Genomic DNA, 27607 nt, shown 5'->3' with positions numbered 1-27607 from the left:
TCTCCCAGTCCATGTGACCATTTCTAGCATTTCAATTGGCTATAGTGACAGCCATAGATATGATGAATAGATAGATACAGCTTCAAAAGACACTCTGGCGTCACAACGAGTGAATATTTCCTGCGCGTAAAATAAACATCATATTCTTAAAATAACCTGACGGGCCAGAAATTATTGCTGGCGGGCCCATTTCGGCCCGCGGGCCGCCTATTGCCGATCCCTGCGCTAGGGTGTGACTTTTGGTCTTTGTTCTGGTGCTGAGTACATTAACATCTTCTATTGTCTTCTGTTATCCTAATCACACAGTCCTAAATGCATTCCCACGCTGGGTGAAACTGCCGTCAGAAGCGAATCATTCATGCATTCTGGTCAAACAGAGTTACTTTTCATATTACATCCACGTCAATTTACTACACTAACTTATGGCGCTTTTACACTGCATGGTACATACTCGACTCGACTCTACTCTACTCTGCCTTTTTGGTTTTCCATTGCCGAAATTTGCGGATGGTATATGGTACTGGGGGGGCGACAGTGGCTTGGGAGGTAGGGCAGTCGTCTGGAAATCCGGAGGTTCCCGGTTTGATTCCTGCTCCTCCCGGGCAGCGTGTCGATGTGTCCTTGAGCAAGACACTTAACCCCTAATTGCTCCGAGCAGGTTGGCACCTTGCATGGTTGCCTCCGCCGTCGGTGTGTGAATGTGTGAGTGAATGTGTGAGTGAATGGGTAAAATGTGAGTAACAAATTGTAAAGCGCTTTGGATAAAAGCGCTATATAAAAAAGCAGCCATTTACAGTCTACCATTTACTGGGTAATTTTTTTAGTACCTGCTTTGTCGAGGTTCCAAGCGGGTAGAACAGATACCAAAAAGTGACCTGAAACACTGATTGGTCAGAAGAGAGAATCATCACTACATCATCATTGCGCTACACGGGGGGCGTCCGGCACAAAAACACAAACCCGCCATATTTAAATAGCCTCACGAATACTAAACATTAGCATTCATTATTTGTTTGCAGCAAGAACAAAGTCCAATAAACTAAAAAAGATACATTCACAGTGTATTCTGCCTCATTTATTGATGAAACAAAACCAACAGCAACACAATTTACCACCAAGAACAAAGAGTTTAGTCTCACAAAAAGATCGAAAACGTTGTTAGCTTATGTGCTAATGTGACTGGGATTTCCCATTATAACCGTTAGAATAGCGGCTAGCGTACATTAGCTAATAAGGCATTGGTTTCATAGCTAGCTTCGATATGTGTGTGTGTGTCGTTGAAGGTGACGTCACGCGCCCTATGATGACCAGCTACTACCTGCAGTGGAAAATGAAGTACCAGGTACCAATAGCGAGTAGAGTCGAGTAGAGTCGAGTAGAGTAGGTACCATGCAGGAAAAGCAGCATTGATGCATTGATGGCATCTGACGCGTGAGTTTTCAAGTACAGTGATTGTTTTACAAGTGATTGTTTTACTCACCGAAAGCGCTTAGAGGCACGTCAGACGGCATGCTTCAAATTTTGGAGCATCAAATGACGACCCAGCGACCAAATCAAGGCTGTTTGAGGAGATTACTTGACTGTTTGTTTATGTACACAATCCTTCTGTTAATGAACATAGACTGTTTGAGGCTGCAGTAATCACTGACCTGTTTCTAGGCAAATCCAATTTATTTATTCAGGGATAGGAATTCCGTTCAGTTACCCTGATGCTTAAAACGAGTTTGTAATGACTGCCCTACCCAACTAGTTTAAAAATATTTCTCAAATTACAGCAAGCAGGCCTATTGGGACCAGGCATGTAAACAAAAAAGGCACTAGCTCTTTATAATTTTACCATTGCATGGCAGGCTAGAATATTGAAAGATTACAGTGTTGACAGCTTCCTCGTTGATTGTTATCACCGTCTGTGAAACCCCTGCGTTGTGTCTTTAGTTGTTGATGATGGTTATCTTACTGGCTGTCACACACTGTATCACCCTGTTGATGCATCCGGGCAAAAGAATCAACTCGAAATGTGATCTCTTTCCAAGTGGGTTGTTTATTTTCATAAACAATAGGTCTTGTACAGAATGAAACAAATTTAACGTCTTTAAAAGGTGAAGAAACTAGATTAATAAACTCTCTCTTGGTTGTTGCAGCTTAGCTCACTAGCTGAAGCCTGTTCTGTTAGCCGGTAGCTATCTGTTCTATTAGCCGAAGCTAGCTCTCCTCGTCACGGGTGCAGTCGTAATATGGGCGGAGGCCAAACGGTATCCTATTATTATGCAAAGTCTAGGCACTTATCACCTAGACTTTGCATAATAATAGGATGCGCGCACTTCGAAGCCCAAACGCCGTTTGACCGCGGTTGCCCAGCACTGCACCACTGCTCCTCGTGGCTGCTTCCCCCGCCCTCCAGGCCTGGAGGAGGCTGGAGCTCTCTCCTGTCTCGCTGCTATCCAAAACCCTTCTGTTCTGTCTCTGTTACCGGAAGAATACCAGCTATAAAGTCTATTTCCCTAGCAACGGCTTTAAATGAACACTCTATCTCTGTGAGTGACCTTGGCGCTCTCTCTGTCCGTCTCTTACAGCCTGAGTTCAACACACAATACATGTTAAAACTACATATCTCTATAGATATGCACTTCACATACATGCCTGTCATTTCAAGGGAAAACCAGTGATTTCCTTCAATATCATGGAGACGTTTTGCGGTTGAGACAATTAAACGGCTGAGGTCTACAGTCATTTGCATTTCACAAACATCCGTCATGATAATTCAAGTTGCATCACAATCTTTTGTATTTGGTTCTAGGATACAAACGATTAGCCAGAGCCCCTTCTCCTACGCAGAGAGTTGGACGACGTTCTACTTGCGCTCCACTGTCAAATATTTCTTGCCCATAGAGGATGTAAACTAACCGGTGCTACTTAACATATTGAATAAATAATATTGTATTATTTTCCCCTCCATATTCTTTAGTATATTTCATAAATAAGAACTAGGGATGTCCGATATTATCGGCCTACCGATATTATCGGCCGATATTGGCATTAAAATGTGATATCGGAAATTATCGGTATCGGTTTTCAAACATAAAAAAATAAATAATAATAATAATAATAATAATTTTACATTTATTTAACTTTTATTTACCCATAATGTTGTGTTAATTGCACAACAAGAGATATGTAATGTTAATTACCTGAAATTATTCCGTTTTTGGGGGGGGGGGAAACCCTGCATATCAGTGGAGGCTGCTGACCAAATTTTTAGGTGAAGCACAAATTATTATATTATATTATATATTAAATTATATTTTTAAAACATCCCCCACTGTGTGTCAGTGGTCAGTGGACACAGATGAAAACATATTAACATTAGGTGACAGCGCACCTGACCAGATGAAATCATATTAGGTGACAGCGCACCTGACCAGATGAAATCATATTAGGTGACAGCCCACCTGACCAGATCAAAACATATTAGGTGACAGCGCACCTGATCAGATCAAAACATTTTAGGTGACAGCGCACCTGACCAGATCAAAACATTTTAGGTGACAGCGCACCTGATCAGATCAAAACATTTTAGGTGACAGCGCACCTGACCAGATCAAAACATATTAGGTGAAGGTGACAAGGAAGCCACAGACTCATACCCCCCCGACACTCAACTAACCGCCTCGGACAGTCCTTCATACCAGTGGCCATCAGGCTCCACAACAGTGGGCAGCAACTGCTGCCAGACATCGACCTGGGACTTATAGGAACCCAAGGAGGACAACTTACACTACCTTAGGCATACTGCACCTTATGTGGATACTGTGATACTGTGAATAATGAATAATGTATATTTCAGTTAGTTAGATAGTAAATTATAACACTACCTTATGCATACTGCACCTTATGTGACACTGTGAAAATATATTTCAGTTAGTTAGATAGTAAATTATATTGACCTATTTGTTTACACAGCTTGTGTTGTTTTCACTACCTGTACCCCCCCCCCCCTTCCCCCATGCTGCTATGATGCCTGAATTTCCCCAAGGGGATCAATAAAGGAATATCTTATCTTATCTTAAAAGGAAAGATGAAATTCCCTACATGGGTTCCATCCTATAGAGGCAAATCATTCCTGTGACAAAATGGGATCCAATGTAATAAAACTAAGTCAACCAACGAACTAGATTCTTGTACCGGATCTCCTCTCTGGTAAACAAGAATACCTTGAAGACTCTAACAGGAGCACTCATTCAAGGGTACTACGACTATGCTTGCACCTCATGGTACCAAAGCACCTCAAAGGCACTAAAAACAAGATTACAAACATCACAAAACAAACTGGTCAGACTACTGCTTGACCTTACTCCTAAAACCCACCTCACCCCTGCCCACTTTGACAACCTAGGATGGCTTAGAGTAGACGACAGAGTACAGCAACTTGCCTGGTCTACAAGATACACTACACCACTAAGATACCCATGTGCATGTCGAAATACTTCCCAAAGGTCAGTGAATACCACGACCACAACACCAGAGGGAGTTCCACAAATCATGTTCAACCCAGATAAAATAATTAAAAAAAAAAAAAAATTAATAAAAAAAAATAGTCATAACTTAGAAATTAGATTGCATAGGTCTATGAATCGATATCGCGATTCTGTTTTGATTAATTGCCCAGCCCTACAGTGTGTACAGTAAGTTAGCTTGGTGATTATCATTGTGATGTAGGCTAAGCTGGGTAGCTACTGTTAGCATACAAGCTTTTACAAACACTAGCCTACTTACTTTTTCATCCACAATGTTTTTTCTGATCCAGATGCATAAATCCACTTCTTCATGTTGCTCAGTTGCTGGTTTATACTTCGGTCCTAATGTTGGCGCAAAGTTTAATTTAGCCTGACTTTACTTGTTATAGCTGTACAGCTTACTTCTACTAAACAACAACTAAACTACTTCCTTGCTCTTTCAAACAGTCAAAATGGGTCCATCTGCAGGGTCGGAGATTAGGTTTAGCTCTGGCCAATCTCAAGTTTCTCAAGTTTCTTTATTAGTTGTCATACAGAAGTACAGAATACTTTTATACAAAATGCTTATTTCTGTTACATTTTGTATAAAAGTATTCTGTACTTCTGTATGACAACTAATAAAGAAACTTGAGAAACTTGAGATTGGCCAGAGCTAAACCTACCCTGCAGATGGACCCGTTTTGACTTTGCAATGCAGCAATCTCTGATTGGATTTGCAAGGCTGCCAATCATATTCAACCTCCATGTATTGGATGGCAAGGGCTGTCAATCATTCAATCCTCCATTCAAAGGCAAGAGTTTAACTGCACAGACCGTGCTTAGACGAAATTAATAGCCTATTTCGATTGGCTGTTATTTATTATTTATATAACATTGGGTCACACCTGTGAAGTTTTCTTCACGAATAATTACTGCAGTCATTACTGCAGTGCAGGCCTGCTCAGAGCTGGCAATTTTGCCAATTTTTTAAAAAGAAAAAATTCACTGGCATTTTTTTTACAGAGGAAAACTTTTCTAATAAAAAAATTTAAAATAATAATAATAATTTTTTTTTTTTATATATATATAAATAAAATAAATTTATATATATATGTAAATGAATAATAATTATGAATTATGAGTGAATTTGTGTTTCACGTGTTGTCATAGAGAAACCTCCACTGCTGCATATATATCGGTATCGGTTGATATCGGTTGATATCGGTATCGGAAATTAAGAGTTGGACGATATCGGTATATCGGTATCGGTAAAAAAGCCAATATCGAACATCCCTAATAAGAACCAAAAATAAACTCAATCAAACTACAATGAACGTAGCCATGAAGGTAACGTTTCCTTTCGCAGAACAGATGGTCTGTTTACTCTTCTGATAACTACATCACTGCATAACTCATACGTGACAAGCTTAATTTTTGGCTATTTGTGATACTCTGTATAATTATACACCCACTTCAAAGTTATAGCCACAGTTTTGCGGATGTCCGGATTTTGTACAGTTTTTGGCTCTCTCAGGCAGAGGTGTCGAGCAGGCTGTGACGTACAGGCGTGCAGGGGGACAGCTCCGCAGGGGGACAGCTCCGTGTAGGAGTGCGGTCGCAGAGCCTTCAGGAACGATATTCAGGAAGGATATTGTCATTCTGAGAGGCCCCCCATTTTCTAGAAACGCTGATCCTGTCACTTTAGTGAGTTTTATCACCACCTGTCGTACCCTCCCCGCCCTGACGGGCAGAGGGAACGGGGGCTCAGAGGGAACAGGGGGGCATGAGGAGGAGCGCTGAGTGCAGCATAGATAACACGTTCATCATTAGCTGGCTAATTCACTGCCTCTCGATAAGCATTCAGACCATTCAGCGGCCTCTGCTTATCTGGATAACATAATCTCTCTCCAGCTACTGTAGCGACCAGGGGCGCCCTCGGCTCTCTGCGCTGCGCGGAGGCCAAGTGGAGTGTTGAGGAGAGAGACATTCCCATTTCAGTTGACAGACGGTTGGCCTGTAGCCTCGCCGTACTCTGAAAGGGAGTAGCGCTTCGGGTGGATAGGCTCGTGTGAGGAGACGTTTCCTGGGCTAGGCAGGAATATGCATATCTGTTATTAAGGGCTATTGGTGAATAAAGATTCAACTGGACTTTGAAGAATTCTTTATTCATTGCACACGTTGACAATGTCGTCATGCAGTGACACCAGTGATGGGCAAGCTACTTGGAAAATGTAGTAAGCTACACTACAAGTTACTCTCGATTAAATATAGCTCAACTACAATGGAAGCTATCCCCAGATAAATGTAGCAAGCTACACTACAAGAACATGGCAAAAATAGCTAACTACATCGGCACTACTTTTTTTTTGTTTTTTTTTTAACTTTATGATCAAGTTTCCATCAAACAACGGCAGGCAAAAAAAAGTTCAGTTTGATTGTTTATTAGAAAACTGAAACAAGCCCTCTGCCTGGCTTTTTGTGTCATCATTTTAACATGAACTTGTATTATGTACAAAATGTTAATAAAGTATGAGGAAAGAACTGTGGAAACATAATAAATAAAAGGCCAAATCAATCAAATAAACACCAAAATATATACTCTCTCTATTGGAATGGAGACTTTACGTGAAGCTAACAAAATAAAGACACTCACAAACAATACAGAGGACTCACGTGTATACTTGTGGAATAACACGACAGGTGAGACAGATGCCTTGTCTTCATTAGCTATGTTCAGCCTGGCTGGGGCTGGCCATGGTCTAGCATGGTATGGTATATGGTTGTGTTTGTGTCTCCATTGCGTTTCTTGTAAACTCTCCGGTTGCTAGGCAACCTTTCAAGATTCACACCACCGACTGTGGTGCACAGGCTAAACCATGATGATACAGCAGTCCCAGTCAGGCTTTGGCCAGGTCCAGCCAGGTGGTGAAAGGCAGCTGTCTCAGCCGGGGTCCAGCCAGGTCTGGCCAGCTTATAAAGGCAATGGATCACTGTGACAGACCCCTGCACGGCTAAACCCGGCTATCAGAGAGACGAGGCAATAGATACCGGGGTGTCCTCTTTGATCACTGTTGATCCTGAGGCTGTATGGTGGGGGGGTATCTATCTACTGTCACATCCAGACAGCACTGCCAGGTGTGTGTTATGTACCAACACAACAACAGGAAAACATTAGAAGCTACTGTGTATTCTGTGCCAACACTGACATTTGTGGGGTACACACACACACACACACACACACACACACACACACACACACACACACACACACACACACACACACACACACACACACACACACACACACACACACACACACACACACACACACACACATTATTGATCAGTAAAATACAAGCAGGCCTCAGAGACACTGCGGGAACAGGCATAATCAATAATGATAAAAACACAATAAGGCCCTAAGGGCTTATTTCCATTGTTGAGGGTGGGGGGGCGGCATGGACTCTGGCATCAGTCCGGATGTTGTGGAGATTGTCGAGTCACACACTGTTATACAACAGAGACCAGGCTCACCTACTGCAGTGCTGCTGCAACCATCATAACATCTGCTTTAGAAAGAAAGAAAGAAAAAAAGAAAGAAAGAAAGAAAGAAAGAAAGAAAGAAAGAAAGAAAGAAAGAAAGAAAGAAAGAAAGAAAGAAAGAAAGAAAGAAAGAAAGAAAGAAAGAAAGAAAGAAAGAAAGAAAGAAAGAAAGAAAGAAAGAAAGAAAGAAAGAAAGAAAGAAAGAAAGAAAGAAAGAAAGAAAGAAAGAAAGAAAGAAAGAAAGAAAGAAAGAAAGAAAGAAAGAAAGAAAGAAAGAAAGAAAGAAAGAAAGAAAGAGGAATTGAACCTGTGGTGCCCTTTATGTATGAAGTTGCAGTTGCCCCCATTGACAATCAATTAGAGACAGATTTTGAGTTTTTAATAATCCAGCGATAATAACAACACTGTGGCTGCAGACTGAGAGTATGGAGCCATGAGGGAATTCTGAAATTGGTACATAACTGAAATGCCATGCTACTATTGCATAGTACCATCACATTCACATAGTAGCCTAATATATGATGATCATATTCACAATATTGATAGATATTTTTAATTATAGACTATTCTCAGATCAATAGGCCACGTGGTGTCCCATGGGCACTCGTGCGTGTTAACCACCAGACCTTCCTATTAACGAAAGTCATGGCTGTGGTATAGATTGATGTGATTGTGGCCCCCCGCTCTATATCATTTTCATAACATTCCTCTAGTGGATTCCCACTTTGATTTAGTGTCTTTTTGCAGCTCTGAGAACAGCGCTAACCCCTTGTGTGTGTGTGTGTGTGTGTATGTGTGTGTGTGTGTGTGTGTGTGTGTGTGTGTGTGTGTGTGTGTGTGTGTGTGTGTGTGTGTGTGTGTGTGTGTGTGTGTGTGTGTGTGTGTGTGTGTGTGTGTGTGTGTGTGTGTGTGTGTGTGTGTGTGTGTGTGTGATACATGCAGTGCTGACTCAGCACGTGTAGAAGAAGCCAATTTTCACGACGCCCCACCTTCTCGCCCCTCTCAGCTCGTCTCTTTGCAGACATCGGTCACGGGGGTATGAATACAGAAGGCTGCATAATGTCTGCCGGCATGTCGGGAGTCATACTAGTTCCACGAGACAGATGGACGGCCGATGGCGGATTGTGTCAGTGACAATAGATGTGGCTGTCCACAGCTACGGCTGTTTGGTTAGATGAGGGCCGGTGTCTGGAGTGGGCGAGGCCACAGGTTCTGTATCAGCTGAATATTCTACACTGTAACAACTGGGATTGGGGTTAATTCATATTTATTAAATAATTATTAGTAACCTATACATAATAAAAATTAAAAAAAATACTACGGGCCATTTGAAATCGAATTGAGCTGAATTAAATGAATGTGAACCATTTATGAATTGCATTTTACACAGTTTTGGTTGAATAAAATTAGCTGATGACCAGATGACGCTCAGTTTTTACAGTGTATGCTGTGCAATGTATGCCTGGGCTGCCCTCCGCTGTCCCTGTAGAATAGATGGATGAGTAAGCAGGGTTGTCTGCCAAAAGACATAAGCCCCGGTCTACATTGTGATGACATTGTAAACCTCGTGAATCAGACTCAAACGGGGCTCGGACTGCGTGTCCATTAGCTGTTACTCAAATCTAATAGCCCAAACCGTCGCTGATTTGCTCCCTAGGGGCCTTTGATTTTCTCATGAAAGGCCAGAATTCCGGGGAGACCTCGCTTAACCTTTGGGAGACGGATAAGCAGACCGTTTCATCGATTTGTTTCCCTCCAAAAGGAAAGGGGCGGTGGGCCAGTTGGAGGCGGTGCTGCTGCTTGTTCAGCTCGATGATGTTCTGTCTCCGTTTGACTTTTAACCCGCCGTGCGCCGCATTTCAACATGTAGACGTCGTCCTCTCTTTGAAACCCCCAGTCTACCAATCCAAACCATACCGGTAAACGGTGGTGATCTGTGGAATCTTGGAACGCTCCAATGCACCTGACTGACCTTTAAGCGGTGAGCCAAGTCAAGTCAAGTCAAGAGTTTTATTTGTCACGGCATACAAGTATACAGTGAAATGCGGGGGGTCTTGCCCGCAACGATTGTGCATAATACAATAATAAGAATGCGATAGGATGAGAATGCGACATTTGTGCAATAATACAAGTAATAGAGTAAGACATATCAGGTATATATGTACATGAGTTTTACAAAAGCATGGTAGGACATGCTAGGTCCTGTGATAGTGCAATACACTGTTAGCTACGGATGAGGCACTGGGTCTTATGTGTACACTGCTATACAATGCTATACTATACAATCTACAGTTATACTATGTGTCTTTAGCTTGCTATATCCATCTGTTTACTATACAAGAACCACTCCCGTTCTTGTTTTTAAAGTGACCTTTCATTGTGTAAAGTGACCATAAGTGTGAGCGTCTGTGTGTTCATGTTAAAGTGACTGCTAGTGTGTGAGCGTATACAGTGTGTGTGTTGTGTGTGTGCTCATGTGTGCTTGTTGTGTGGAGAGTTCAGTGTTCAAGACTCTGATGGCCTGGGGGAAGAAGCTGAGCCGTGGGTTGACGTGAATTTGGCAGATGTTTGGTAGGCGATCAGAACTTTTTAACCTAGTCAGTTTGTAATGGAGGGATTCCTTTGTGTCAATACAAGCCGGTTCAGGGCCTGGTTGCAGTTCATTGTTGCAGTTCATTGTAGCGCTGCCTCCGCACCGTGACTCACCGACAATATGGGTGCCGCCATGCTAACCGCTGCCAAGTCTGAAGGTCGAGCGGCTACTGCTCCCACAGTCTAGTCCCGCGCTTTATCATCTTTTAACTTTGTTTTCAACTCCGGTTAGAGCCGGAGCCGTCGGAAGAGCGGGGGGCTGTCGGTGATACTCAGTGCAGATATAACGCTATTTAAATGCTAATGTGTTAAGAGGAGCAAAACGACCTTTATTCATACGCTGCGCACGGGTAGAACAGGAGCTCCAAAAAGCGAGGCGTCTCGTAAAATGAGCCTCTTCCTTTTCGACGTCCCCCCCCCCCCCCCCCCCCCCCCACACACACACTTCTCCCGCCGCATGTCAGATGGGAGGCATGTTTATCACTGCCGGAGCTCAGGGGGGCTTGGACAATATCGGAGCTTTGGTCCAGGTCCAAATGTTAAGTGAGACATGATTGGTTTATGTCTGAGGAGAGTGCTCGCCCATCGAAAGCGGAAATTGTTGCATTGAAGGAGCCTACAGTATGTTTGGGGGCAGGTCTAAGTGGCTTACGGAGAAAACACACAATACCCCGTTTTTCACGTGAACCATTTCGCCTGTATTAATTTCCGATGGACAACAATTCATCTCCCCCCGTGGGACATTGAGGGACCGCTGGGGGATGTGAACCATGTCCGCAGTATGAGGGGGAAAAGTTAATGATTCTACTTAATTAATGCAATGTTTACTGCACAATGAACCATTTCCATTGATTCCAATCAGGCAGGACTGCAAGATTTCGGCTGAGATGTGCCACCTTACAACCAGGAAATGGCCATGTGAAAAATACCTTGAAAACATAACTGTGCCGGATAAATCTATGCAAGACATGTTTTTTTCAGCAAATCTCTTAGTTACAAAATGAATGTGCTAAGCGCGGCAGTTCTATGTTTATAGGTGACGTGTTTAGTTAGATATAGATTTAGATTTAGCTCTCACCTCCTGAAACTCCCACCAGCGGTCGGCCTGGAGAGAGCAAAGCAAGGCAGACTGACGTCATCGCTAGTCCCACTGGCCACCAGCCCAGAGAGAGCAAAGCAAGGCAGACTGACGTCATCGCTAGTCCCACTGGCCACCAGCCCAGAGAGAGCAAAGCCAGGCAGACTGACGTCATCGCTAGTCCCACTGGCCACCAGCCCAGAGAGAGCAAAGCAAGGTAGACTGACGTCATCGCTAGTCCCACTGGCCACCAGCCCAGAGAGAGCAAAGCAAGGCAGACTGATGTCATGGCTAGTCCCACTGGCCACCAGCCCAGAGAGAGCAAAGCAAGGCAGACTGACGTCATCGCTAGTCCCACTGGCCACCAGCCCAGAGAGAGCAAAGCAAGGCAGACTGATGTCATGGCTAGTCCCACTGGCCACCAGCCCAGAGAGAGCAAAGCAAGGCAGACTGACGTCATCACTAGTCCCACTGGTGGCGGGCTTGGAGAGAGCAAAGCAAGGCAGACAGACGTCATCGCTAGTCCCACTGGTGGCTGGCTTGGAGAGAGCAAAGCCAGGCCAACTAACATCATCGCTGTGTGTTTTCTCTGTCATGCAACGTGCACATTTCAGAGGAGGCGCTTTGCTCACTGCTTTGCATAATGCTTGACTACTCAAGCACACGATGAAAAGAAAAAGAAAAAATTTATCTTTACAACTGAAAACGGACAAAAAAAACACCACCACTCCTTATTGATTATAATAGGCTAATGATCACGTAATGTAGACTATCGTGAATTTATCAAGCAGGCTAGTTTGCCTCCAGGTTGGAAATGACCAGCGACTACACTGTGAACTTTCGTACAAGCATGTTGTTCCCTCTCCGTGCAAAACCACTCTTCCACTGAAATGTGAACGTCACTTTAGGCGTCAATGTTCTATAACCAGTGGCGGATGAAGTACACAGTTCCTAGAAATACCCAAAAAGTAGAAATACCCAGATTATAAAATAGTACTCTGGTAAAAGTAAATGTCTTAAAGGAACATGCCAACTTTTTGGGAAATTCGCTTACATGCCATCTACCCTGGAGTTAGACAAGCAGATACATACCCTTTTCTTCTCTGCATGCATTAGGCTTAGGGAACAGCCGCACCGTTAGCCTAGCTTAACGTCATTCACTGGAAGTAAGTGTGCCAGTGTAACCTGGTTCCCAACAGTCACGAAATACACTCCAAATACAACTCCAAAACGTTCCAGTAAACATGTTGTGACCTGTGTATTTACCACATTTACCACTCTTTTTTCTTTTTCTTTTTTTTAAGCAGATATATACTCGGAACTATCATCATCATCGTCGTCATCATCATCATCATCATCATCATCATCATCATCATCATCATTGTTGTCGTCATCAGCGCCATTCCATAATACAATACATAATACAAAACCTCTAGATGCAGTTGGCAGCCTTGCCTGGTTGCTGGTATCAGTGCAGAAACAACAAGACGTCTGCTTGTCCACAGATGTCACAGATACTTGGCTCCCTGCTCTGAGCTCAGTGCCAGGAGGCATCTCGCTCCCATCCGCCTCGCATTAATATGCAATGGGCTTTTTGAATCCTGCATCCACTCTTATTCTTCCCCCTTCAGCCATATCTGGAACTTTCTATTGGCAGTGGAAGACGTGAAAGAGAGGGGGGGAGGGAGGGAGAGAGAGAGAGAGAGAGAGAGAGAGAGAGAGAGAGAGAGAGAGAGAGAGAGAGAGAGAGAGAGAGAGAGAGAGAGAGAGAGAGGGGCAGGCAGGCTTGTCATGAGTGTCGTATAATCCTGGGGAATACCATAACTCTGTCTGGCAGATAATTTATTCAGCGCTGCTCCTCCTAGAGATCCACGAAGGAATAGTCGATCGTCAGAGAGAGAGAGAGAGAGAGAGAAAGAGAGAGAGAGGCCATGGAGTACAACCGTGGCATAACTTCACAGACAGAAATGTATCGTCATGTGTCAAACAATAGTGCAACCATCGCCCTCTGTGGCGGCGGGCGCCATGCGATGAACCGCTCTGACACCGAACTCACCCCGCGTGACGCTAGAGAGCCCGCGTTCGCAGCCTGCCGCCATGTTGTTGTTTTTCCACTCCGCTCACTTTGATGTGATGTTACGGGGGCTTTGCACAAAATGAGTTCCTCTTTGGGAATAATGTCTTCACTGTTTAGCGCTCCTTCTTAGACTAGATTAATTTGACATCAGGTCGCTAAGTAAGTCAGACAGCATCGTGCGGGGGAGGGGGGGCTGGTGAACACACGGTTTCCATCTCCCAACGATGTAGATGTGCAACAGCAGTATAGCAGAGGGCTCCCCAGACGTGCCTCAGGAGGCGGGAAGGTAGACCGTGTTGCAAATAAGTCTATAAATCGAACCCAATGGAGACGTGTGAAGGGAAAGTGCCCTCAAAGCAGAATTCATGTTCTTTTTATGACCTTGAACGTCCCTGATGTGTGAATATGAACAGATCTCTCCCAAAGCCAGAGGCAAGAAAGTATAGAGACAGAGTCAAGACTCTACAGAGTTTGGAAATAACCAGGAGACAAATCCTGGAGGTGGACAGTGGGACGAGAGACGCAGCAACAGCACCCGGTGGATTTTACAGGGATGTGGACATGTTGTCTTAGATACCTGTTTCTCAGGCTTGGTGGAGTGTTGTTTACCTTCACAGACATTGATCAAACTACTTAGATCTTTAGTATAACATGTGAATTGTGTTTCATGCTTGTTTTTCGGTCGGAATTCTGAACTAACTGGGAGTGTCTAAAATATAGCTGCTGAGCCTGATTCACGCTATGCTACGTATATATCACGAAAATATCAGAATTCGAAATGAGAATCAGAAAAGTCTTTATCGCCAAGTAAGCTTGCATATACAGTACAAGGAATTTGTCTTGGTCATTTGGTGCATCAACGTTAACAGACAATTAACGTAGAATAAAATAAAATGGAATATATTTTAATAAAGTTTAATTAAATATACAATAGAATGGAATAAAGGACCTTTTATCAAAATATTAACCTTTATGATTTTACTGTAATTTGACAGTAAGTATTTGGAAACCATTGATGCCAGACATTTACCGTTTTCTTGCAGCTTTTTTTCTTACGGCTACCGGTCCCAAAATGACATCATGTCATAAATCAACCTCTGCAGACTGTCTGACAAAATTATCAGGTTTTTTTTCAAACGTATAAGAATAAACATCATAATTATGTCACAATAGCAGTTATAATGTATATTATCATCAATACGTTAGTTTACCAATAGGTTAAAGTGTTATTAGATAGATTTAACTTTTTGTTTTTCTGTTGTTTTTATCGCGAATGTCAGCCATTCCGTCGGGAATTGTAATTTTTTTTACGCCATTTTGAAGAGGACATAGAGAGCTTTCAATGAGCGTTGGCATTTTTCAGAAACACCCTACCCAGAGGCCTCTAGGTCAAAAAAAGAAAATGGGTTCTGTATGAATTGTTTTAACCTCTTAAGCCCGGAGCCCTATTTTCTGAAAATCCGCCTAAAATACATACCTAAGTAAATGGAATATTGCTTCACTTCTACAAGGTCCATTTGCATGTTCTTGGTATCTAGGGACATCTATGGACCTCAGTGAATGTATTCCCAGTGTCAGAAATATTGTGTCTATTACTAGGCTTGCTTAAATTGTGATGAAACAAAGGAGAATATGAATTATGATTTTTCTTTGCATCTTTGACAGTGAATAACACCATGCTAAAAATGACCAGACATAAGAAACTGCCACTGATCTCGTTCAGTACCTTCTTGAGATCACGTGTACAGAAAATCTAAGGAAATGAATAAAGGGAAGATAATTAAACAGAAGGTTTTGTAGATACAGTACTGAATTCTCCCATCCGGATCAATGCAAGTTTCAAGTTTCTTTATTTGTCATACGGAAATACAGAATACTTTGCATGAAATGCTTCATTCTGTTTTGCTCCTGAGAGTGTGCTAGATAATAACAAGATAGTATAAAATAAGTATAATATAAGTATAAAATAGAAAGTCAAGTACGTAAACAAGTGTAAACAACAAACATTTTCAATATACATATATACAGTATGTACAGTATATACAGTGCAGGTACAGTACAGTGTAGAAATTGTGAGGTATAGCTTAGCTTGTGATGCCACCTTGTGGTGGTGAGGTGCAATGAGGTGCAATAAGGAATGAGATTGATGTGCAAATTTCCTTACCAATAAATATAAATATAAAGTGACTTCCGGTTTAGCGCAATATGTAGCGCACGCATTTGGCAACAGCTCCGCTCCCATCAACGTTAATTTCGTTTAAAAACATTATTTGGACAATACCAAAAGAGATAAGACCACATCGTATGTATTTATAAGACCTTCTACTAACTATATCAAAAGACAACATGGGTAAGGATAGGGGAAAGACGGCAAAGAAACAAGAAACGGCAACTTCAGCGGCGCAGAGCGAAACACGATCAAGAAGACGCGGTCTAGGCGACGCGGGTACAGAACCGTTGGCGACAAGCCCCGACGAGGAGAATAAAGAGGAAAATACACCGGGACCATCGACTATGGTCCCCGACAGAGGGCCCTTTCTCACTCACTCTATTCGTTTCTATTTCGTTCCGTTCCGCCCGTGCCGAGATCTGATCCGAACCCCCCCCCCCCCTCTCCCCCCTCTAGTTTGTGTACACACTTCATTCTGGGTGCGCTCTGGGTTTTGTTTACGGTTTGCGTTTTGAGCTTGTAAGCTTGCCGTAGTCGATGATGTCACGCTCGAAATGTAAACACAGGAAGTGTTCACACGGAGACTGGAGAATGGATGTTGATATAAAGATACAAATAACTAATAAATATGAAGCTATATTTGAACCTCTGTTGTCAAGCATTGTCAATATAACCCACCCCCCTTTTCTCACGAATGGAACTCTGTTGTAGAGCCCGCTTTTGATCGTTTTGCAGGGTTAACAATATCGCTAAGCTAACGGCTAACGCTAACGTTACTACACATGCAACATACTAGTAACATTGCTCGCATCGATTATATTGAATGTCATTGATCTACTGGTCGACCGAAAATGTAAACGGGAATGTCTTAACACGACTGCGGACTCTGGATGTTGATATAAAATGAACAAATTGCCAATAAATATGAAGTTATATTTTATCACGAATGGATGGTGTTGTAGAGTCCGCTTTTGAGCGTTTTGAGCGATCTACTGGTCGACCACGGCCGACTTGTTGGGCACCACTGGTCTAATAGAAATAAATGCATTCGAACTATGTATAGACATAGCAATGGCAAACAAAATTTATGACGTTATGTCAGCACCAGGCGCCACGCCCGTGAAAAGGTACAAGCTCGCAAAGCCACACCCCCCGTTCTCCCGGGACCGACCCCGAGACCACCTCTGCCAGCTGGTCCCGTTCAGCGGGGGGTGAAACGATTCAGCGCCGACTCGCACCCCAAAAGTGGTGAGTGAGAACACTGCCCCCCGTGCTCCGGGACGGTGATTCGATACAAAAGGCTGAGTGTGAAAGCCCCCAGAGAGACAATAGTTGTCAACATAACAGGAGCGACAGGAACAAGCTCCGTGAGAGATAGAGCAGCTGATCTGGATAAGATAATAGCAGACAAATCCATCGCCATCGTCACTGCACCTATACCACCAGCTGGCACAAGCAGTACAACCATACCACCCGATTTCAACTCACTGACTAACCTGATGAAAGAACAGATTACACACATCGAGGAGCTCAAAGCACACGTCGAAGATAAATTCGATCGCATCGATGCGAAATTAGAAGAAGTCAAGAAAGCGGTCGCTGCACAGTCCGAGCGAATCACGACAGTGGAGAATTCGGTGACAGATATTACACTGGCAGTCAAAGTGAACGAAAACACCATCTGCAATGGCATGACAGAGATGGCAAATGAGATAGAAAGTGTGAAAGAAGCATGCCGGAGGGAAATACAGGAGGTTAAAGATGAAGCGTTGGAGATGCTACTCGAATCCCATCGCTACCACAGGCGAAATAACATCCGCATTGTAGGGCTTGATGAAGCAGTCAATTGCGAAGACGACAACTTTCCAACAGTGCTTTCATTGATTTTGGGTAACAACTTTCCAAACAAAGTGCCGAAAGTGGACCAAGTTTACAGAATCGGTTCTCGGGAGCAAAGAAGCAAAGGGCCAAGAGTCATCATTGTTACTCTGCGGAAGACATCAATAAGAGATGACATCATCAAAATTGCTCGCATCCAACGTGGGATGCTGAAACATGGTGAACATTCAATATTTATCTACGAAGATCTAAGCAAAGAAGCCATCGCTCGACGTCTACCATACAAGGAGGTGATGCAAAAATTGTTCAAGGCTGGCCACAAGCCACGGCTAACATACCCGGCGCTGTTATCGATCGTGAAAAGGGACGGCCGCAGGATTGGATTACGCACACCTAAAGAGGCTGAGGATTATTGGATTAAATATGGAGGAGATACCCCAAGTCAGAACGACATTGTCTGAAAACAGATAAGCCGATTCATCTCCCTCTTTCTCAGTGTATATCAGTATTAGAATGACTTTTATTGTGTTCATCAAAGTAGCAGATGATATGCAGGCCGTCTATACCAATGCGTACTGTGTATAATACGCTCCGTAATACATTATAATTTCAGACTCTGGTCTCCGGGGAGACAAGTACATATCATTGGCAATAAGATCAATCTGGAATATTCTGGGTTTATCGCTCGACTGCCCTGGGTCTCATAGATCATTCTGGAACATAACAACAGTCTATTGGTACTAGTATATTCTACAACCTTCTAGAATATAATGCACCATGACAACGAAGGCCTACAACTCTAACATTAAACATCCGGTGTGTATATACATAGCAGATAATCAATTGACTGAAGTTCAATCAGTCCTTAATAATACTTTAAAAATCAACCACACCTAAACGTATGAACACAACAAGGTTATTCTAACAATTTAAGTAATCACTCCACTGATGAAGTGACTGGCACATTGAAGCTCTAAAAGGCTCTGCTTTTCTATTGTATCTAATCACTTAATTCGGTTCTAGTGGCTTCTCCACGTTGAATATTATTCTATCTCTCATTCCTTATATATATATTTTTTTTTTATTATTCTATTTTTTATCTCTATCTTTTAACTTACATTGTTCTTTTCCATTGTTCTTTACATTAAGGTGTCAATATTTCTCTACAATCTTTTCCTTTTTCCTGACTTTCCTACATGTTAGTAGAGGGTTCAAATGAATATGTCGATGAAAGTTTTTTTTTATTTTTATTTTTTATCATTTTACACAATATTTCATTACAGTAAGGGAAGGTGCAAGACCAAAAGCGACATTCTATTGCATTAGAATGAAAATGTTAGATCCTATGGCAATTAGCATAGGAAGATTAGGATTACAATGCTCAGTTTGGGCAATCCGGTGGACTAAGGGAGAGAGTCATTCGCGGAGGATGTGTTTTTGGAACACAGGCCTGTACGACTCTCTGGGCGAGGGGAAAATAGGGGATTTTTATTTGTATATATATATGTTTTTAAGCTCGGCTCTCAACGGGACCTCATTAATTGGATGTACATCTATTGTAGCTTCGCACTCCAGAAGCATTACCAAAAACTACACAAGAACATGCATAGATTATGGCTAGTTTGAATATAATGATATGGAACACTGGTGGGATAAACAAACAACACAAACGCAAAAGCGTGCTCACACTGATGAAAAAAGAACATGTGGACGTGGCTCTATTAAGCGAAACGCACATTTTAGAGGAAGACATAGATACGTTAGCGGATAACATATACCATAATATTAGTCACTCTTCTTTTGGTACGAGAACTCGAGGTGTAGCCATAGTTGTCAGACGTAAATTAAATATCGAATTAAAAGGGGTATGGTCAGATGCTGAGGGGCGTATAACTATAGCTAGGATTGTACATAATAACAGGAAAATGGCGTTGGCAGCGGTATATGCCCCAAATTTGTACGAAGTGGGTTTCTTCACTTCACTAACCGGGGAAATGTTAAACCATCCCGAGTACTCATATATAATAGGTGCGGATTTTAATGCCATTTGGAATCCAAGGATGGACAAATCTTACCTTGCCTTTTCCAGCGAACAAAAAAATTCATCTAAAGCATTAAAAGATTGGTCAAAGACTACAGGGGTAATTGATTTATGGCGCTCACTTAATCCCATGACCCAAAAGTACTCCTGTCGTTCGGCGAGACACAACACATTATCCAGAATTGATTACGTCTTTGCATCCCGAGAATATTTGATAAATATGAAGTGGAAATGATACCCAATGCGCTTTCAGATCACTGTTATTTAATCCTGAAAGCAACATTTGGTATACTATCTTCCCGGGCCCCAAGATGGCGTTTTAATACTATGCTGCTTAACAACAAGGAATTCATTACACAACTCAAAGAAGCTCTCACAGTATTCTTACGGGATAATGCAAACGCAGTGCAAGACCCCAGAATATTATGGATGTCGGTAAAGGGTATGATCAAGGATTTCACGGATAGATTTTCCTCCATATTGCGCAAAAATCAATGCACAAAACTGTCTGAAATGGAAACGCTTTACTCAACGTTATTTAATTCTTTAAAATACAACAACTCTACTGGACTAGAAAATCAAGTTAACATTCTAAAGACAGAGATCAATGCAATATACAGACAAAAATAGGAAATGCAAATACGCAGCACAAGACAACAGCAGTATTTCCAAGGTTCTAAACCTAGTCACCTATTAGCCATGCGATTAAGAATTAATGCAAAATTTGCAGATATAACTGCCATTAGAAAACAACAAGTACTTGTAACAGACCCCAAAATAATAAACGATACATTCAAAGAATTCTACTCCGACTTGTATAATTCAGAAACGACCTTTGATCAAAACAAATTAGACACATATCTTAATCAAATTATTCTCCCTAAACTTTCGGAGGACGACGGTAAACAGTTAGAAGCACCGATCACATTAGAAGAACTCAAGAAGGCCATATCCGGAATGAAAAACGGTAAGGCTCCGGGAAAAGACGGTATCCCATCAGAAATGTACCTTTCTTGTTGGGACATATTTGGACCCTTATTACTAAATATGATCTTATACTCAGTCAAGGAGGGGAGCTTCCATAAACACCACAATATCGCACTCATTTCAGTCCTTCTCAAAAAAGACAAGGACCCCACTGAGTGCGGTAGTTACAGACCTTTAAGCCTCCTCGGAACCGATGTCAAACTGTACTCTAAGATATTAGCCATCAGATTGCAAAAGCATATGACGTCTTTAGTTCATCCGGACCAAACTGGCTTCATAAGAGGTCGCCTGATCAATGATAACATAAGGCGAATACTGCACGTACTAGATGCAGACAAAGAGGACACCACACCTAAGGCGATGCTATCCCTGGATGCTATGAAAGCATTTGACAGGCTGGAATGGTCGTTTCTATGGGCAGTATTAGAAAGGATGGGGTTAGGAAAAGGATTCATTGATATGATTAAAGTACTATACAAGGACCCATCGGCCATGATTACAACAGGCACATTCATCTCCGAAATCTTTCCGGTATCACGCTCAGCCAGACAGGGTTGCCCTCTTAGTCCCGGACTATTCGATCTATCATTAGAGCCTTTAGCACAATATATAAGACAATCCCAATACATAGAACCAATCGTAATCAAGGGCACACAACATAAAATTAGTTTATATGCGGACGACGTAATATTGTTCATGCAAAACCCCAACACCACATTGCCGCATCTACTCAAGTTGATAGAGAACTTTGGTGATTTATCGGGATTTAAAATAAATTGGCCGAAGTCGGCTTTCCTTCCTCTTAACATCCGAGCAAAAAAAGACACAACCCTCCCAGGTGCGATACCCATGGTTAAACATTTTAGATGCTTGGGTGTGGAAATATTTCCCACCATAAGGCAAACGGTGAAGCACAATTACACAAAAATACAGAACAAAATCAAAGACGACCTGGACAGGTGGGCAAAACTTAAAAACTCAGTACAGGCAAGGGTATCAATAGTTAAGATGGATGTATTACCAAGAATCAACTTCATCAGCTCAATGCTACCGTTACCTCCTCCAGAGGGCTACTGGAAAAGATTACAATCCTCCACATACAAATGTATTTGGAATAACAAACCACCTCGCATAAAAAGATCCACCGCACAGAGAAATAAAGCAGACGGTGGCATGGCAGTTCCAGATTTTTTACAATATTTTAAGGCTTTCACATTAAGACCATTGACAATATGGTTTGATCCCCAGGCTTTGGTATCTTGGAGAGAATTGGAAGAAAACATAGTAGCCCCACAGAGACTGAAGGACATAGCACACACTAAACTTTTAATCAAGCACTGTGAGCGGGAATTTGGCCCCATAATTACCCATGCAATCAGAACATGGCGAGAAACACAAAAAAAATATCCTAACCCTCAAAAATGGCATAATCACATTCCCATATTCAATAACAATGCACTCTTAATGGGAAAACGTCCTATAAGATTCCCTATATGGGAAGAGCAAGGCATACACTCATTAGGGGATATTTTTAATAACCAGGGCTTCTGTAGTTATGGAGAAATATGCACAAAGTTTAACCTCACATGGCTTTTTTACATACAGTTACGCCTATGTTTGAGGTCTCACGGTGTTCCATTACACATACCAGTTGAACACCACAGATACCACAAATTTTTCTATGAAAGAGAAACATTGGGAGGTTTTGTATCAGGTTTTTATTATCAATTACTAACGTCCTCGTATGAAACCCTTCAACTAGACACTGGCTGGAGGAGGGATATTCCAGACCTGGAAAATGACTTTGATTGGCAAGAAGCCTGGGCAAATGTCCGTCTTACATCAAGGAACCCGGACCATCAACAAATCAATCTTAACTATATTCACAGGACATACTTGACTCCTATAAGACTGAACAGAATGGGCCTGAAACAAGACTCAAAATGCACCCAATGTACAAATGGAGACGAAGGGACATTTATGCACATGTATTGGGACTGCCCACCAGTTAAGGCATTCTGGAAAGATGTGACCCATCAATTATCAAAACTCGTATCTTGGAATATACCAGTACACCCCTCTGTATTGCTTTTAAATGATGTTTTTGAGTTTGCAGTAAATCCACAGCTAAAGAGATTGGTCTTATCGGGTATCACAGTAGCTAAAAAACTGATCGCATCACGCTGGTTTCAACCGGAAAAAATGTGCCGGAAAGTTTGGTCTCTTACATATCTCGATGTGATATATCAAGAAATATCTACAGCAAGAATTCTGGGTCTCAACGAATCCAAAATGTCAATGTGGGTAGAAGTGGTGGAGAGAATAAAAGCTAGCTTATAATGGTAGTGTCTGTTAGGAGTGAGGGATAATAGAGGTACTATCCAAGGAGGGGTCCGGGAGGGGGGGGTTCGAGCTGGAGCATATGTGTGTAGGGTTTTAGAAAATAGGTATTAGGGGTATGTTCTATATAAACATTTATATAATTGTAATTTCGCTGGATATACACTGTATACGGTTAATATGTTATTATAGACTTTTTTTTTTATCTTGTTTCTGTACTTGCATGTAATTTTAACCACCTTGACTGTTAGTTTCATTATGCATTATGTGTTGAGTACTGACTTTTAATAATTTTTGTTTTGCAATAATAAAAAAAATATAAAAAAAAAAAGAATATGAGAAAATTAAACCATATAAAAAAAAAAAAAAAAAAATATAAAGTGTGTTAGTGTCTAAAGTGGTAAAGTGGGTGCTACAGTGTGTTGTTTATATAAAGTGAGTGTGTGCGGGTGGATGTGTGTGCTGTGGGTGTGTTGATGGTTTGTTATTGTTCATTGTTCATTGAGCATCCTGATGGCCTGGGGATAGAAGCTTCTTCTGAGTCTCTCTGTGCTAGCCATGAGACTCCGGTATCGCTTGCCTGACCGCAGAAGTTCAAAGAGGCAGTTGTTTGGGTGGCTGGAGTCTTTGATTATTCTCTTAGCCTTACCCATCCACCGCTTGTTTTAAATGTCTTGGAGAGTGGGAAGCCCACCTCCAATTGTGCGTTCGGCTGAACGGGCCACTCTCTGTAGTCTGCTACTGTCTTGTGCAGTGCTATTCCCAAACCAGGAGGTGATGTTACCAGTCAGGATGCTCTCTATTGTGCATGAGTAGAAGTTCTTGAGGATCTTCTGACTCACTTGGATCTTCCTTAAGCGCCGTCGTGCCTTCTTGATAACACTGTCAATGTGTGTGGTCCATGTCAAGTCCTCAGATATGTGGACTCTGAGGTACTTACAACTGCAATTTGAAATAGTATTATAGAATATAGAATAGCAGGCTTATAAATTACCTTATTATAGCCAATTCGCACATTTATGGATTGTGCCAAATCTTATCAAGTTCAATTTGCATTTACTATCACCAGGCGTGCATAAGAACAGATAATGAAATCTACTGTATTTACAGTAGGTTTCTTATTCTGGCCAGAGTGACGCCATTTTGAAACTGATTTCAAATCTGATTGTTGCTCAATGCTAAAAATAGGGGAGACAAACTAACTGTGCTCCAATATATGCCAATAACGTTACGTTTTGTGGTTTATTATCCCGAGTAATAAGAGATATTAATGTAATGACAGATGTACACCCCTGTAACTGGATTTTTCACACCGTATATGACAAACTGTGATCAATGTCATTATAACTTGATATTATAACTGTCAGAAACACAGGTTAACAGTAGCCTACCTCCCTACCAGAGCCCTCTCTTACAATTCCCCAGTGTTACCTCCAATTAAAAACAAAATACAACACCACTTTTCTCGCAAATGTGTTTATTCCTCTCCCTCTCCGTGTTAGCTCATAAAAGCTCTCTTTCACTTTATGGGGTTACCGTTTGAGAGGAGGTACAGGGGTTTATGAGGCGTATAGCTGCAATAGGGGAAAGACTGTGGAAGACTTATATTTGCTTTGTTTCCCGTCCTCTTTAAGGGGAACTCTGCTGCACAAGGCGGGGCGCAGATAAGGCATGAAATATGGTACGGCCAAGGTTTTCTACTGTAATATTTGGCTCAGTTTCGAGAACCTTTTGTTCAGTGTCTGGCCCCATATTGTTCCCGCTTCGAAGTTAATGAGGGAAGTTAATAGGGTTATTAATTTCCACCACAAAACAAACGCATAAAGTCTTATAATTAACCAGATTTGCCGCCTCACTTTTACCAGTTCTCGTGGTTATACGACACCGGCCGCGTTATCGGCGGCAGGTTGAGCTCGAAAATCTTGTCGTTCCTTCGAATGTGAATATTCATCGTTCATCATTACGTGTCATGTCATCCATCACGGCGCTCGTCGTATTCCAAATAAACCTGGCGGAATATGAACTTCATCCACTTCTGTCCTGGACTTGATTCAAGGGGAGGGCATTTGCAATTACGGCCGGCGAGATAAAGTTAAACTATCCTCTGATTAAGTAAAATGCGTTGGGAGAGGAGCGGCCGGGACACCTGCCTTCGGTGACCGATCACAGAGAATTGGGTTTTAATCTACGGCTATGTGGCTGGAGGAGAGAGGGAGGGAGGCAGGGAGGGAGGGAGGGAGCGAGGGAGGGGTGCGTTGGATATACGCCTCCCAAGGACGCGCCTGTCCAGCCGTGCGCCTCACAGCACTCTCCTCAGGGCTTTGACGGATGACATATCCGCTGCGGAGTGATAGGCTATTATTTCACTTTGCATTGGATAAATGGCAATGCAGGAACCTACCTGTCTTCTTTTCTCTCCCTCTCTCTCTCTCTCTCTCTCTCCCTCTCTCTCTCTCTCTCTCTCTCCCTCTCTCTCTCTTGCAGTATTGCACACATCCATGGATGGAAAGGAGAAATGAAAGGGCTATTTTGTGATCTCACATTCTCATTTATGTGACGCTATACTTTTGGGAGGTTTTGTGAAGTTGTGGACGTCTGGGCTCTGTGTGTGGAGAGGGAGTGGTGGAGTGTTGTGGATAATGATCAGGCTGCTTTGGGGGACATGGTGTAATTTTGTCCTTCTGAAATGCATTTTCTTTTTGGGGGGGATTTATTTTCTTTCATTGATGTGATCTCTAATGTATCTCTCTCTCTCTCTCTCTCTCTCTCTCTCTCTCTCTCTCTCTCTCTCTCTCTCTCTCTCTCTCTCTCGCTCTCTCTCTCTCTCTGCTCATCTACAGACCAGCAGTATTCATGGTCGCCCTCGCAGTATTTCGATGAGGACAGCTACTCCCCTCCACCCAGGAACATGAAGGGTCTCTCCGGCGGCCGCCCCGCCCAGCTCCAGCTGACCTCCCCCACCTCGGCCTACCCCTGCGGCCTGGCCGACTGCGACCACGCCCTGGACCACCACTTCCACCACGGGGACCCCCGGACCCCCTCCTACCTCCTCAGCCCCACCGAGAGCTGCCCTCTGGATGGCCACCACCGCTGCTCCCCGAGGAGCTCCATCCACTCCGAGTGCATGGTGATGCCCGTGTCCGTGCCCGTCACCGACCACTCCGTCTCCAGCAGCACGTTCCCCCGCATGCACTACGGCAGCGCCTCGCGGGGGGACAGCGGAGGCCCGTCCGGCGGCAGGGAGTCCCGGGACGACGGCGGCTCGTCCTCGCACGGCGGCAGCGGCAAGATGAACCGGATCCCGGCGAACCTCCTGGACCAGTTCGAGAAGCAGATGCCGATGCACCGCGACGGCTTCCACACGCTGCAGTACCAACGCACCTCCACCACCACCACCACGGAGCAGCGCAACGAGAGTCCCGGCAGGATACGCCACTTGGTCCACTCGGTGCAGAAGCTCTTCACCAAGTCCCACTCCCTGGAAGGCTCCTCCAAGATGAACGGCACCAAAGGCGACTCCCAGCGAGACGGCTCGCACCACCACAACCATCACCACCACCACCACGGCCACCACAAACACAGCAAACGCAGCAAGAGCAAAGAGCGCAAGGCGGACGGCGGCGCCGGCGGCGGCAAGCAGCGCCCGGGCGGCTGGTGGAGCTCGGACGATAACCTGGACAGCGACAGCACGTACCGGACGCCCAGCGCTATGTCGCGGCACCCCGTGGACCACATCACCCACTGTTACCCCCCGGACTCTGTGCACGGCCACCTGGGGGGGGACCTGTCGCTCAAGACGTCGAAGAGCAACAACGACGTCAAGTGCTCGGCCTGCGAGAGCATGAGCATGGCGCCGGAGGGCAAGTTCATGAAGAGGAGCTCCTGGTCCACGCTGACGGTCAGCCAGGCCAAGGAGGCCTACAGGAAGTCCTCGCTCAACCTGGAGAAACCCATGACGCCCACAGACCTCAAGCCTAACATCAGGCCCTGCCACTACCTACAGGTCAGTTCAGAGCTGGCTCTTGTCTTAAAGGGGACATGCATTATAAATGGCTTTTTTCTGTGTTTAGCGTGGTTTTATAGTAATAATGGGTTAGTATCAATGGGTCTGTGTCTCTAATTACCATATTGACTCATCAGTCTAGTCGCGAGTTCACTCAACTAAGCTGTTCTGATTTGACCGTTTTGCTGACGTTAATATAGCACTGATCTGCAGTAATGCCCCCTCTATGGTTGTAGTGCAGTGTAACCCGACACTTCCTCAAACGGGGTTTGACAGGCAGAGAACGAGCGAGAGGGAGAGAGAGAGAGAGAGAGAGAGAGGGAGAGAGAGAGAGGGAGGGAGAGAGAGAGAGAGAGAGAGAGAGAGAGAGAGAGAGAGAGAGAGAGAGAGAGAGAGAGAGAGAGAGAGAGAGAGAGAGAGGGACGGCGGGAGGGAGGGAGGGAC

General features: G+C 43.4%; 1 protein-coding gene across 1 annotated transcript in view; it reads right to left on the bottom strand.

Moving 5' to 3' along the window:
• The window catches only part of dlgap2a (discs, large homolog-associated protein 2a), a gene marked incomplete at both ends in the record, with an annotated part of 410496 nt that overhangs the window by 49755 nt on the left and 333134 nt on the right, over positions 1-27607 (bottom strand). Inside the window, 1 exon segment of the mRNA XM_084311128.1 lies at positions 26132-26833. Coding sequence (XP_084167254.1) covers positions 26132-26833 — 702 coding nt within the window.

Source organism: Notolepis coatsorum (genome assembly GCF_963971535.1).
Source record: "Notolepis coatsorum genome assembly, chromosome: 3".
Lineage (NCBI taxonomy): Eukaryota > Metazoa > Chordata > Actinopteri > Aulopiformes > Paralepididae > Notolepis > Notolepis coatsorum.
The sequence above is the reverse complement of the archived record's forward strand: the minus strand, read 5'-3'. Positions and strand labels throughout refer to the sequence as shown.